This window comes from Pan paniscus, chromosome 21, assembly GCF_029289425.2.
Source record: "Pan paniscus chromosome 21, NHGRI_mPanPan1-v2.0_pri, whole genome shotgun sequence".
NCBI lineage: Eukaryota > Metazoa > Chordata > Mammalia > Primates > Hominidae > Pan > Pan paniscus.
Genome location: NC_073270.2, coordinates 59,700,079 through 59,712,208, shown reverse-complemented (window position 1 = coordinate 59,712,208; position 12,130 = coordinate 59,700,079). Strand labels below are relative to the sequence as shown.

The 12,130-nt window shown below is 42.7% G+C and overlaps 1 protein-coding gene and 1 long non-coding RNA gene across 3 annotated transcripts in view; one reads left to right on the top strand and one right to left on the bottom strand.

Moving 5' to 3' along the window:
- Positions 1-12,130, bottom strand: part of LOC106634196 (uncharacterized) — a 30,895-nt gene that overhangs the window by 6,698 nt on the left and 12,067 nt on the right. Inside the window, exon 2 of the long non-coding RNA XR_004668285.3 lies at positions 9,872-10,023. This is a non-coding gene — a long non-coding RNA (uncharacterized LOC106634196). The remainder of the gene's footprint in view (positions 1-9,871; positions 10,024-12,130) is intronic.
- The window catches only part of BCAS1 (brain enriched myelin associated protein 1), a 115,392-nt gene that overhangs the window by 98,979 nt on the left and 4,283 nt on the right, over positions 1-12,130 (top strand). Inside the window, exons 10-11 of one of the 2 annotated variants that reach the window (XM_055104755.1) lie at positions 2,454-2,519; positions 6,257-6,520. In XM_055104755.1, coding sequence (XP_054960730.1) covers positions 2,454-2,519; positions 6,257-6,520 — 330 coding nt within the window. The remainder of the gene's footprint in view (positions 1-2,453; positions 2,520-6,256; positions 6,521-12,130) is intronic. The other variant, XM_055104756.1, reaches the window with a different exon arrangement.

Here is a 12,130-nt window from a genome sequence, read left to right as displayed (position 1 = left end):
AGCTGGTTATGAGGAGGGAAGAAATAGCCAACAGTTCATTTCTTTTTCTAAACCTTCTCAAGCAAGACTGGCCTTTGTAGAACAATGCACAAGGCACGGAGGAAGGAAAAACCCACTTTCCATGTAGACAGATCTAAATTTTATGGAGAGGATAGTCTGATCTTTGTTTGTCAATCTTAGTGAAACCTGCAACAATGATGTTCCTCAGTACACGGAACTTCCAGACACCACCTCTTTCACACTAAGCAGTATATTAAAAAGAGCACAACCCTTCTGTAATCCCAGTGCTTTGGGAGGCCAAGGCTGGAGGATCACTTGAGCCCAGGAGCTCGAGACCAACCTGGGCAACATAGTGAGACTCTGTCTCTGCAAAAAAAATTTTTTTTAAATAGCTGGGCCAAGCACAGTGGCTCACGCCTGTAATCCTAACACTTTGGGAGGCCGAGGCGGGTGGATCATTTGAGGTCAGGAGTTTGAGACCAGCCTGGCCAACATGGTAAAACCCTGTCTCTACTAAAAATACAAAAATTAGCAGGGCATGTTGGCAGGCGCCTGTAGTCCCAACTACTTGGGAGGCTGAAGCAGGAGAATTTCTTGAACCTGGGAGGCGGAAGCTGCAGTGAGCCAAGATCATGCCACTGCACTCCAGCTTGGGCAAGAAAGTGAGACTCTCTCTCTCAAAAAAAAAGAAAAATAGCTGGACATGGTGGTGTACACCTGTAGTCCTATCTATCTGGGAGGCTGAGGCAGGAGGATTGCTTGACCATGGAGGTTGAAGCTGCTGTTAATGATGATTGTGCCGCTGTACTCCAGCCTGAGTGACAGAATGGGACCCTGTCTCTTAAAAACAATAATAATATCAAAAATAAGAGCACAGTTGACTCCTGATGAGGGGACATCCCATAAACATCCACATTTGAGTTTGGTCATCCTCCATCTTATCCAAGCTTTTATCATTTTGTTTAATCTAACATTCAGCAACTTCATACAGTGAATGCTCAATAAACATTTATTGATTGAGTGGTGCCTCCTGCCTTCTAGGGGCAGTATGGGGAGGTGGTTTAGAGTCTGGAATATGGAGTCATTGCCTGCTGTCCAATACTGGCACTCAAACCTGCTAGTTCCATGGTGATGCTAGTATCTTTGAGCTTCCATTTCCTTGTCTGGAAAATAAAGTAATTCCACTATCTTAAGGTTCTGACATAATGAATAAATGAAATAATGCAAGTTATTATCTCATTTAGCACAATGCCCAGCACTTAGTAAGCACTCCACTAAAAATTATCCTTCATAAATAATAATTTGTATTATCTCTAATGTGAACACCGTAGCTCAGACAACAAATATACATAATATTAATCAGTCAAAAAGTATTTGAGTGTTTTCAATGTTTCTGGCTGTTCTTAGTGCATGTGTTGTGGATTCTTACTGTCTGCTAAGAGAACAGCCATGGCCATAAATAACAGTGGAATCTGGAGTCTTCCTCTTTGCCCCATATGGCTGAAACCCTGCTCTCTATACTCCTCCCTTAGCTGGGAAGAGGAGACATTAAGCAGTGATCAAATGTGTGGGAATTAGACCTGAGTCAATGTTGTTGATAAGAACCGACCATTTTATCACCAGGTTTCTTAGGTATCAGGCACTAAGCATAGGACATTACTAAATGCACCGTTAAAACCACAGACCCCAGCATGAGTCTGAACCTGTATATGGCCAACTTGCTGAGAGCAGTGGTACTCAAACTCAAACAATCCTCAGCACCACCTGGAGAGCTTATTAAAATGCAGATCATTGAGCCTCCGCCTCTGAAAGCTTCTGATTGATCAGATCCAGCCTGGGTCTCCAGAATTTGCCTTTCTAGCAAGTTCCCAGGTGATGCTGAAGCTGCTGGTCCTGGAATCATACTTCTAGAACCATTAGCTTAGATTGTGGAGTTTAAGCAGTCAAGTCCAACCCCTTTTATCCCTGTCACTGGTGTTGCTGGCTATAGGGGGTGCTAAAGGGTGGAAAATGAAATATTAAACAAAACTCATATCTCTATCAAGGAGAGAAAAAAAAAAAAACCAATAAAACACCCACAGCCTAAATATTCCCAGTGGAAGGCTACTCATGGGTCAATTGTTCATTCAGTCTTCATTTAATATGTTCAACTATCTCCTGCTTCCAACATTAATTGGAACCGTCATCATTTATCTCAGAATTGCCTAATTCCAGGATTTAGTACTTTTGTTGTTATTTTTGGAGGCTAACACTTGAATTTAATTAGATCTGGTTAGAAATTGCATGGAAATCTCTATATCCAATGAGTAACATGTTTCCAGTTGGCCTTCCATTTCTCTTGACCCCAAACCTCAATGATAAATGACTGAGATCATCCATTTCAGAACTTTCTTGCATTCTCCACGTCACTGTACTTGTGGTGGCTGAAGGCCATTGTCTGTTTGTTATTTTAGTCAGTGAAAGGGGATGGAGGGATCACCCACTCAGAAGAAATAAATGGGAAAGACTCCAGCTGCCAAGTAAGTGACCTCGAACTCAGTTTGGTGGTGGGATTAGTGGTGTATTCTCACTTCTTCACAGTATACTTTTCAATAAAATTCTCAGCCACAGCCAACTCATTTAATATCTCAGGATTAAGCACCTACTATATGCCAAGAACTATGTTGGGGTCTGCAGACACAAGCATGAACAAGCTAGAGTTCCTCAGCTTTATCCTATCAAAAAACTTTCACACATGTGCTTCCCTCTTTTCTGCATTAAAAATCTCTTCTCACCCTTCACTTTTTGCCATAAATGTCACCTATTCAAAAAGACCTTCCATATCTGCCTCTCATAACTACATATTGTTCTTTTATTTCGTAGCGTCATCACAAATTGTAATAATTCATTTATCTCCCCTGCTCCTTCTCATGTCTGTCTGGAATGTCTGTGGAGCAAGAAGTCTCCTTCTTCTATTTCTCTATCACCTTGCATGGTATTTGGCAAGTACTAGAATCTATGTCTTGAACAGAATAAAGACATGGAGTCGGGGGGTCACGCAGTTTGCTTTCATTATTTTCTTTATTCTAAAGAAACATAGCTATGACATATTTATAACTACATGTGTTCCTTTTTTTAAATAGGATCATGCAGCTGCACTCTTTTTTTAATTTAAAAATACACCTCCACAAAAAATGGCATCAAATATTCTTCTAGTAGTTTTGACAATATAGAGAAGTGGCTACAAGAATGAGTGGTAGACACAAACTGTCTGGTTCAAATCCTGGCTCAGCCACTTTTTTTTTTTTTTTTTTTTTTTTGCTGTGTGACTTAGGCAAATTGCCAAATCTGTCAGCGCCTCAGTTTCCTCATCTATATAAAGGAGCTATGAAAAGTACTTCCTTATAGGGTTGTCATACTTAGATGAATCAATACATGTAAAACACTTAGAACATTTCTGGTATAGAGGGCTTAATACATGTTAGCTACTGTATTAGTCAGCATGGGCTGCCATAACAAAATGCCATAGGTGGTTGCTTTAAAAGCAGAAATTTATTTTCTTGCAGTTCTTGTGGCTGGAAAGGATAGGATTAAGGAGTAACCAAATCAGCAGGGTTTGGTTCCTGGTGAGGACTCTCTTCCTGGTTTGTAAATGGCCACCTTCTTGCTAGTGTGTCCTTACACGGCAGAGAGAGAAAGAGAATAAGCTTGCCAATGTCTCTTCTTATAAGGACACTAATCCTATTGGGGCAGGGCCCCACCCTATGCCTTTGTTTAACCTTAATTACTTCCTATTCCAAATATAATCACATTGGGAGTTAAGGATTCAACATATGCGTTGGGGTGGGGGCACAATTCTATTGTTAACAGTGTCTATATGTTACTATTACTATTATGCTGCTGATAGGGAATTTCCATCTTATAATGTTGCCCATATCACACTCACAAATGGACGGTAATGACTGTAAATAGGTTTTTGTATTTTTATTTCCATAATAATTGGTTTATCCTACATTTTTAAACAGGAAATATATTGCTTTTTACTATACTCATCATATTTAAGCTTTTAAGACAAGGTTAAATATGATGGTATATTTTGTCTGGAATTTTACAGTGAAGGAATTATGCCAATAATCTTGGTGATTCTAAAATTGGAATGACATCCATACAAATCCAAATAAGCTAGAAACATCCTTCTATTTATACCCACCTAGGAGTGTTTTCAGAATCCAATTGGGAATTTTATTTTCCGGAGCCTTGGATTCAGACTTAAGAACACTGGTGTGTCCTTTCCATTTTTAGCTAATTTAATTCTCACAGCACCATAAGGTGTCATTTCTTTTATTGCTCCCATAGAGATGAGGAAACTAAGAGGTCAGTTTATCCTTGGTCACACAGCAAGGTTATGGTGGAATTAGAAACAAACCAGGTCCTTCTGACTCCAGACACTGAGCTCTTAGCCACTCACTGCATCTTAAAATCTTCTACACAACAAAAACAGTTAACAAGGCATTTGAACTGGGATCTCTGGTTTCTGGCCTTTCTGAAGAACATTGTGGTGAGAGTTTCTGTTTCATTCTAAGGACAGTATCTGCTCTGGGATATCTATTGTACTTGGACATCCATATCTTAGCATTTGCTTCAACTCTGACAGTTGGGGTCTGCCAGAAGTATTCAAGACATGTATTACAGAAGAGCTTCTCAAGGTACACTGGATGCCTGTTGCTTCTTTCTCCAAGGACTTCTGCCCTCTGAAGAGCACCGGTGGAGGCCTTCTGGACCGGGGAGTCTCTGCTGTTTGTCTTCCCGCTTACTTCTAAGGGGTGTGCATGATTCACTGGTGTGAAAAGAAAGTTCTCCTACAGTTGATGCCTTCTCCATCAAAGCTGCTACCTTGTTGTAGAACTTTTTACCTGGGTACAGTACATAACTTCATGAATCATGCTTATACACACGTATCCGGTGGGTCAAGTGTGTTTGCCAGTTGCCACAATCAGGGCTTTAAAACTTTTGAAGTCAATGTTTAAAAGGTGACATTTTGCATTTTTTAAAATTTAATTTCAAGGTTGTCTTGAAAAAACAGAAGCTCTGACCACACTGGGGCTGCAAGCCTACATGGTATCTTTTGGCTGGATCAGAGCAACTGTTGCCCTTTGGACAGGGCATGTAACATTCATTCTCCCCTGCTCTAAATTTTCTCCCCAACATCAAAGCCAGCCTTGCTTGAACTGGTGCTTTTCTTATACTGGAGAAATATTTTTTTGGACCTTTGTTGCTTTTGCAGCTGGAGAAATAAGATATCCACGTGGTTATTCTTACCCCAGCCTGCATTTACTAGATTTTTGGATTTTACAGCCTCATCTCATCAAATTATTGGAACCATGTGGGATTGTAAACCTTTCAGTTTGACAAAAAACGATATACATTCAAAACTAATAAAACAATCATCTCTTTTACCACCATTTCATGAAGCAAAAGGACAATTTCACGCCAAAAATTAGGGTAGATGTAATTATGAAGAAAAGAATGGGCATCCCCAGGAAAACACTCACATGTGGTTGCAAGTGGGAGTGGCCCCTTCAAAGCTGGCTTAAGCATAAAAGGGCCCCAGGAACAGCTAGATCTAGGAGGCACGCATGATACCATCAATGCCTGGTGTCTCTCTCTCTCTCTCTCTCCATTTCTCAGCTGTGATTTTCTCTGTGTTGGCTTCATTTTCGGGAAGATTTTCCCTAGAAATATTGGTGGTTCTGGAAGCTCCAGTCATACATTTTCACAGCTTCAGATCTAACAGAAAGGGAACCAGCCTCTCTCTCATTTCAGCAAAGCTCTGAGATTAGCTCCAGTGTTATCTGCATTTGGCTATGCTGAGCCAATCACAGCTGGCCAATCATATACAATGCTCTGATTAGTCAGGCCTAAGTCACATGGTCTTGTCTGGAGGTGGAAATAGTTTGCCTGGACCACACGGAGTAGATGAGGAAGAAGAGTGTTTCCCCAAGGAAAAGCCAAGTTCTGGTTCCAGAATAAGGGATAAAGAGTGCTTTCTGGGATAGCATAAAATGTATTAATGAATTATTAGATAACTAAATAAATGTCCCCACCATGACTTCATAAGTGCACATTTTACCTTTTTTTATTTTCATTTCACCTAGGATTCATGAAAATGTAGATACCACCCAACATTTGAACATCTCTGTTTTAACATATTTATTCCCTTGCTATTGAGAGTTGTCCTGCAGCCACTAAAAATGTACTTTGTTTGAAATTGCTGTAGACATCAGACTCCACAGAAAAGACTATCACACCGCCAGAGCCTGAACCAACAGGAGCACCACAGAAGGGTAAAGAGGGCTCCGCGAAGGACAAGAAGTCAGCAGCCGAGATGAACAAGCAGAAGAGCAACAAGCAGGAAGCCAAAGAACCAGCCCAGTGCACAGAGCAGGCCACGGTGGACACGAACTCACTGCAGAATGGGGACAAGCTCCAAAAGAGACCTGAGAAGCGGCAGCAGTCCCTTGGGGGCTTCTTTAAAGGCCTGGTAGGTGGATTTTTTTGCCTCTTCTTTCTGGGCTCTCTCCGTCCCCAACACCATCTGCCCCAGTCAGTTTTTCAAATTCTACATGTGGCTCTTCACACTGGGATCCCGGGTCTATCACTCAGGGTTTTTGAACTGCTATGTGACTTCCAGCAGGTTCAATCCTTCTCCATTTTACAAGCCGAGACCTTGAGCAAGTTATTGCCTCTCTGAACCAGATTTTTTATCTGTTCATAAATAATGATGCCTAACTCATAGAGTTCATGAAACAGGTGAGATACTGCATCTAGTCACCTAGCACAGTGCCTGAGACCTAGGGAGCAATCAGCATGTAGAAGTAATCATCATCATCACCATCAACATCATCATCAGTTTTGTTCAGTGTCTTGTGCGTAGCAGATGCTCTGGGTAATATTTGTTGAATGAATGAATGAATGAATGAATGAATGCATTATTGGCTGATTTTATTTACATTATATTATACCAATTTGACGTGTTAAAAAAAATTAGACAAATCAAATTTAAACACACTTTATGTTGTGAGCAAAGAACAGTTCATGAATTGGGCAGCACTCAAAACCCAAAGAGGTTCAGAGAGCACTGCCCAGTGGCATGAGCAGTAAGATTTTATAGACCAAACATGGAAGCAAAGTAGAAAATTTATCTGATTGGGTACAATGAGGTGTTTGCCTTATTTGGTCATGATGTGATGAGGTGTCTGCCTTATTTGGGAATGGTCTGATCAATTGGTTGCCTGTGATTGGCTGAAGCTCAGCTATTTGTGATTGGCTGCAACATGGCTATTTGTTACAAAAAAAAAAAGGATACTCATAAGGTAGGTTTTGGTTTGTTTACTTACTAAATGTGGTTGCAGTTTGTTACATAGACACTCGGAGTAAGGAGACTGCCTCAGGCTAAAGGCCTCCTGCTTATTTAATTTAACAGGGGTATAAATGCACAATTGTGTTACTCCATGGACTATAGAATCAATGGCTGCTAGATGCAGAGGAAATTCTTTTACTGCTTGGAATTTTAGGCAGACTGGTGGGGAGGTGTTTTAGATTTGCTTATTTTACTCTCCTCTACAAAATGGAAGCCCCTCTTCACCACTGGACTCCCAGCTCCATGAGGGCAGGGCACCACCTTTCAGGTTCAAGGCTGTATCTCAAGGACTTGAAATAGGACTGCATAAACAGCAGGTGCTTGATAGACAAAGGAATGAATGGATGAGATTAAAATAATAGATACCAAAATATGATATATAAAGTTGGAATACATTACTTGAAATTGTTACCCTTCGATAAAACATTGTACTCAACTTTAACCACACTTAACAATTTCTACTTGCATGTTTAAAAAATACCCACTTTGAGAATGGAGACACTGAAAGTGGGTATCCACTAATCATTTGATTTACATATGGAAACCACTGAAATTTCTTCCCTTCCTTCCTTCCTTTTTTCCCTTCTTCCTTCTTTCATTTTTCTTCCAAAAATATTTATTAAGCATTCCATCTAAAGCACATTCACACTCATAGCTTCTCTCTCCTATTCCACAAGATGTAATAGTTCCTTATTAGCTTCTTCTTTCTGGGTGTAGTGCAGTCTTCAAACTAATCATATAGTCCTTGCAGTGGTTTCATTGATGTGAGGAAGGCAGATGTCAATGTAAAGCAAGAATGCCAGTTTGTAGCCCTGAGAGAAAGACTTCACCCAAGTGGGTGAGGCTGTATTGGATTTGCCAACGCAAGTCTTCTCAAAATGTACTGTGCACACGAATCACCCAGGGATCTATTAACACACATTCTGATTGAGTAGTTTTGGGGTCCAACTTGGGATGCCACAAAGCTCCTGATTGATGCTACAAAAGCTGCTGATCCAGGGATCACACTTTGAGTAGCAAGTTGCTAAAGGACCAGGAAAGATGTTGGGGAAAGTATTTGGATTTCTTTTAGTTTACTTTTTTTGTTTTTTTGAGATGGAGTTTCGCTCTTGTTGCCCAGGCTGGAGTGCAATGGTGCAATCTCGGCTCACCGCAACCTCCGCATCCCGGGTTCAAGCGATTCTCTTGCTTCAGTCTCCCGAGTAGCTGGGATTACAGGCATGCGCCACCACGCCTGGCTAATTTTGTATTTTTAGTAGAGACGGGTTTCTCCATGTTGCTCAAGCTGGTCTCAAACTCCCGAGCTCGAGTGATCTGCCCGCCTCAGCCTCCCAAAGTGCTGGGATTACAGGCATGAGCCACCATGCCTGGTCTTAGTTTACACGTTTTTAACCCATGATTTATTCATTCATTTAAAATGAACACCTCCCAGGGAATGATTTACATTGTGGCTTCTAATTATTTTAATAGAAGCCAGCCTCTACAATAGGTACGAAGGCTGAAAAAGAAAGATGGTATGGAAAAGTTCAGATGATTTCTAATAATCTGGTCATTCATTTAACAAATATTTGTAGAATATTTAGAATCCTGGCAGTGAGCTAGACCAGGGGTATTAAAAATGCAACCCTTGTTTCTATAAATAAAGTTTTATTGGAACATTGCCATGTTCATTCATTTACATGTTGTCTGTAGCTGCTTTCACACAAAAACATGAGGGTTGACTAGTTGCATGACTAGGGTTGACTGGTTGGGTTGACTAGTTGACTAGACTGCATGGCTCATAAGGCTTAAAATTTTTGCCAACTGGCCCTTTGCAGAAACATGTGCCAAGCCTTGAACTAGGCGCTGGAGGTATATTCAGCAAACAAAGGGGACAGGGTCCCTGACATCAGGGGTTCATATTCGAAGGGGAAGCATGCAGCTAAAAAGTATTAGTAGATAAGTTTAAAAACAAGGTTAAAATTATTAAAACTACAACGTTAAAATTACAAAATTAAAGACAAAATTTGCCAACAAAATTGTAGGTCTGGGAGATCACTGAGGGAAATAAACAAGGTCCCGCGATAGAGTTTGCCTGAGTATGGATGGGGGGGGGTGTGCTACTTTTGCCTGAGTGTGTCTGGGGGGCGGGGTGTGCTACTTTTAATCGGTGGATCCCAAAATTGTCTCTGAGGAGATACATCTGAGATGAGACAGGAAAGGTTAAAGGTGCCAGACAGGAAGAGAGCAAGGCTCTTTCTTCCAGGAGGAGGGGACAGCCCTGGCAAAGGCGCGGGGGTGGGAATGAGCTTAGTGAGCTTAGTACATTTCAGGAAGAGAAACAAGGCCGTGGTTGCTGAGGGTGGAGAGGTAGGGTAGGGGGAGAATGATGGAAGTAAGATTGGAGCCGTGGGCGAGGACCTCCTCATGCAGGCTGTACGGGCTGTGCAAGGAATGCGGACATAATCCTATCTGAGCAGGGAAGCTACTCACAGATATTAAGTAAGAAGTCTTGGCCCCTGTTGATAACATTCGAAGATTTCATTTTGCTGCTGTGGTGGAGAATGGCTGTTGAAGGTCATTAGGAGCTAGTTAATACAGGTCATGTTTCTTGGGAGAGCTGATGGAGATTGGCCTGGTGATTCCTGAAGAAGTGACAAGAAGTGGACAGGTTTGAGACACTAATTACAGTTCTAGACACCGAGTCCCTCCTCTGGGACCACACTCCTTTACAGACCTCATCTCTTTAGGATGGCAGCATCCCTTCAGGCTGGGACTGCTTCTGCCACACCTCCCAGACACATAAGCCAGGCCTCCAAGAAGCTGTGTCTTTTGCTGAACATTCCACAGGTTGTAAGAGACAGAGGCAGCATTCAGCTCAGGCCCCCTAGACCCCAAGTCCTGCATCGTCCCAGTGTCACAAGGCCTCCAGCAATGATGGAGGACGGCGGGGGGCTTCCCTGCCACTTTCCAAAGACCAAGCCTCGAAGACTTTCAAGCTGGACACATTCCCCAGGTTTGCCTGACCGCCTTCCTGGGAGGGGAATGCTGGCAGCCGAGCCTGTCACCACCCACAGAACTATTGTGGTGCCTGTTACCCACAGGAAATGAGACACACCGCAGGCCGATCCCTGCATGATCTTTGTCTCACAGTGACATCCTCGTTAGTCAGGTCCTTTTTTCCCCCTTCTCCATCATGCTACTTGGGTTCTAACTGAGAGCAACCCACTTGGTTTTCAAAAATCTGAAAAGAACTGGAAGGAAGCCCTTGGAATTCACAAAGTCCAACTGTTTGCAAACATTTTCCTTTCTTTTTGAGCAAAGGGACTTTTTTGTTTACAAAAGAAAATGTCACAAAACCTGTGTGTGTGTGTGTGTGTGTGTACGGATATATGCATATACGCACACACAGACACATATGATAAAAGTGAAACTATTCTGATTGATGGAAGACTGGGTTTCTCCCTTCCCCTAAGCACCACTTCTTTGATGGCCCTTTCCCAGCCTTCCCCTTTCCCATTTTCATGAGCCCCTGAAGTGCTAGATTGTGTGCAGCGCAATCTGCAGGCAGGTTTAACAGGTGAACAAATGGAGGCTTGAAAGGGGAAGACATCTGTCCACACTGGTGTGGGCTGAACCGAGGCTTGTGACAATCAGCGCAGTCACTGCAAGGAGCCTGAGACCGAGGGTTGGAAAGAGCGGGCAGTGAACAGGAGAGAGCCGGGGACAACAGGTGAGCTGAGGGCCAGATTCCAAGTCAAAGTGGCCAGGCCGTTACCGCATGACCTAGTCCTAGGTCATCTTGGAGCCTCAGTTTCTGCATCTGTAAAATAGGGTGAATAATAATCATTGTCCACCTCACTGGGCTGGAGAGAGAACAGGTAAGAGAATGGGTCTGGTTTGGCCTTGTGAACTGTGACGTGTAGTCCTGGTATATAAGGCAGGAAAGGGGTTGCATTTATGTCTCTGGCCTCCAAGGTGGAGTCCCAGTGAGGCCAGAAGGGCATGTGTATGTATGAGGCCAGTGAGTCAGGTGTGGTCTGTGGCTACCTGAAGGGCAGTTGCCCACCTAAAGGGGGTGCCCCTCCTCAGCACCAGCCACATGTTACCTTGGGGGACTGCAGACCCATTGTGGCAGGACCTGTCCATTTAGTCAAGAGAAAATAACAAAGGTGGAGAATTTTTAAGAGCAAATACCTAATTTTTAAATGCCAGCATCTAATTTTTTTTTAATAAATGAAGAAAATGCTTGTACAAGTCCATCTAGTGCAAAGTTCAGGCCCGTGGCAGCCATTTGGCCATCTGAGTTTGCTGTTTAGCCCATCAAGCTGCAAGATCAAGCTCATGGAACCTAAAGGAGGGAAACCTCGGGGAAGTAAGCTTTAATAGAGGTGAGTTGACTGGGCAGGGTGGAGCCTGGGTGAACCAGGACCCACGGCAAGGCACGCTGGGCAAACAGAGGCAGGATGGATGGCTGCCACCCGTGGCCAGCCTGAGACCAGGCTCTAGACACTTGCAAGAAGCTTGTTCCTGGACTTGAACCTAGCTCTCCTCTAGTGGCTGAGTGAGCTTGGACCTGTCACCTTGCTGAGTTTCAGATACCAGATCAATGAAGTGAATGGTGCTGACATCACAGGGTTAGCATGAAGATGAAACGCAGTAGTGTACAATGCCCTTAGAGCAATGCTTGTGAGGTTTAACTAGTCAGGAAAGGCTATTTTGTGAGTATTATTTAGTTAGCCCCTGCCCTGG